The sequence below is a fragment of the Brachionichthys hirsutus genome, chromosome 1 (genome assembly GCF_040956055.1).
Source record: "Brachionichthys hirsutus isolate HB-005 chromosome 1, CSIRO-AGI_Bhir_v1, whole genome shotgun sequence".
NCBI classification, from domain to species: domain Eukaryota; kingdom Metazoa; phylum Chordata; class Actinopteri; order Lophiiformes; family Brachionichthyidae; genus Brachionichthys; species Brachionichthys hirsutus.
The window spans coordinates 17,217,709-17,220,231 of NC_090897.1; the positions used below are offsets into that span (position 1 = coordinate 17,217,709).

Genomic DNA, 2,523 nt, shown 5'->3' on the forward strand with positions numbered 1-2,523 from the left:
TGTTAAACAGTCAAGCTACTTTTATAGCCGTGATTTTGCTTTGCATTTTATGCTAGTTCTAGACTAACAATCTACCATAATGTTGTTTTAACTAAAATTTAGATTGAAATAATTGTTAGGATTTATTTGTTTTACATGTGTTTTAATAATAATTCCTGTGTGCATTGTCAATGTCGAATAAAACTAGATAGATAGCTAGCTAGCTAGCGAGATAAATAGATATTTTAATTTATTCATCTTCCGAACCGCTTTGTCTGTTACGGGGTCACAGGCGAGAGGTGGGGTACACCCTGGACAAGCCGCCAGCTCATCGCCACACAGACAGAATCATTCACAAACACATTTACACCTATGGGCATTTTTAGTGTAACCAGTTCACCTAATTTGCATGCAAACGCCTCACAGAAAGGCAAGTTGGATTCGAACCTGCAACCTTCTTGCTGTGAGGCGTTGCCTTACACAAATGTGACATTTCTTATCCAACACAAGCTTAATAAACATAGATATAGGTTGCCATTCTCAAGATTGCCATTATATTATTGCTCATTCAAAAAGGGATACTTCCACAACGTTGAAAAACAAGAGTGATGCTGAAATATTTTGATGGTGTAGGAATGAGTTCAAGCTTACTTACCAGGGGGGAAGCTTGCACCATTATGAAAGCAAAGGCAAGTCTGATGCTGAGTAGATGGTTCATTGGTTCCCTCTGTATAAACAGTCATTTCAGTTGTTGTGGTTGTACGAGTTGTAGGTACTCTTGTAGCTGTCATTGAAGTGGGAGTTGATTTTGTAGTTGTTGTTATAGAAGGGGTTGAAGGTGCTGCTGCTGTTCTTGTGGTAGAAGGAATTGAAGCTGATTGTGTTGAAGAAGAAGGTCTTGATGTAGCCGTCATAGATAGTGTTGGTGTAAATGGAGTTGTTGTTTCAGTTGTTGTAGTTAGAATGGCAGATGTACTTGAGGGTCTTGTTGTTGAAATTGGTATTGTAGTTGCCGTAGAAAGAGTTGAAGGTGTTGTAGTTGAGAGTCTTGAAGGAGAAATTGAAGATGTTGTTGTGGGAGTTGAGTATCCTGTTGTTTCAGTAGGAACTCTTGTTGTTGTAGAAGGAGTTGAAGGAATTGTAGTAGTTGATTGTGTTGAAGAAGAAGGTCTTGATGTTGCCGTCATAGATAGTGTTGGTGCAAATGGAGTTGTTGCGATTGTAGAAGGAGTTGAAGGCATTGTAGTAGATGTTATTTTTGTAGTAAAAGGCGTTGAAGGAGCCGTTGGACATCTACAGCATTTGAATTTAATCTCATAATCGAAACACTGTTGTAATAGTCCTTGTTGTTTATTGTAACAAATGAGTCCAACATGTTTATTGCAAGTCACAGCCTGTCCTACCTGTGACATGGAAACATTTGGGTAGAGAACAGCTCTACACTGGACCTCTTCTGGAGATGAACAAATGTCATAACCAGCAGAGAAGATCTTCTGAATGGATTCATCGTCTCCTCCATCAGGGCCTGGTGTCGGCTTTCCGAGATTGATCCATTCAGACCAATCACATGTCATTTCAACTGCACCAGAACAAGGTATACCTGTAGGTGTCTGAGTTGTTGTTTCAGTTGTTGTAGTTAGAATGGCAGATGTACTTGAGGGTCTTGTTGTTGAAATTGGTATTGTAGTTGCTGTAGAAAGAGTTGAAGGTGTTGTAGTTGAGAGTCTTGAATGAGAAATTGAAGATGTTGTTGTGGGAGTTGAGTATCCTGTTGTTTCAGTAGGAACTCTTGTTGTAGAAGGAGTTGAAGGAATTGTAGTAGTTGATTGTGTTGAAGAAGAAGGTCTTGATGTAGCCGTCATAGATAGTGTTGGTGTAAATGGAGTTGTTGTTTTAGTTGTTGTAGTTAGAATGGCAGATGTACTTGAGGGTCTTGTTGTTGAAATTGGTATTGTAGTTGCTGTAGAAAGAGTTGAAGGTGTTGTAGTTGAGAGTCTTGAAGGAGAAATTGAAGATGTTGTTGTGGGAGTTGAGTATCCTGTTGTTTCAGTAGGAACCCTTGTTGTTGTAGAAGGAGTTGAAGGAATTGTAGTAGTTGATTGTGTTGAAGAAGAAGGTCTTGATGTTGCCGTCATAGATAGTGTTGGTGCAAATGGAGTTGTTGCGATTGTAGAAGGAGTTGAAGGCATTGTAGTAGATGTTATTTTTGTAGTAAAAGGCGTTGAAGGAGCCGTTGGACATCTACAGCATTTGAATTTAATCTCATAATCGAAACACTGTTGTAATAGTCCTTGTTGTTCATTGTAACAAATGAGTCCAACATGTTTATTGCAAGTCACAGCCTGTCCTACCTGTGACATGGAAACATTTGGGTAGAGAACAGCTCTACACTGGACCTCTTCTGGAGATGAACAAATATCATGACCAGCAGAGATGATCTTCTGAATGGATTCATCGTCTCCTCCATCAGGGCCTGGTGTCGGCTTTCCGAGATTGATCCATTTAGACCAATCACATATCATTTCAACTGCACCAGGGCAAGGA

At 39.7% G+C, this 2,523-nt stretch overlaps 1 protein-coding gene across 1 annotated transcript; it reads right to left on the reverse strand.

Annotated features, from left to right (window-relative positions):
* Positions 1-723: 723 nt before the first annotated feature.
* On the reverse strand, positions 724-1,553 carry LOC137895777 (mucin-2-like). The gene is made up of 2 exons (XM_068741325.1): positions 993-1,553; positions 724-876 (listed from the first exon to the last, which is right to left on the reverse strand). Exons 1-2 carry the CDS (start codon positions 1,551-1,553, stop codon positions 724-726), a joined length of 714 nt encoding a protein of 237 aa, XP_068597426.1.
* Positions 1,554-2,523: the final 970 nt, after the last annotated feature.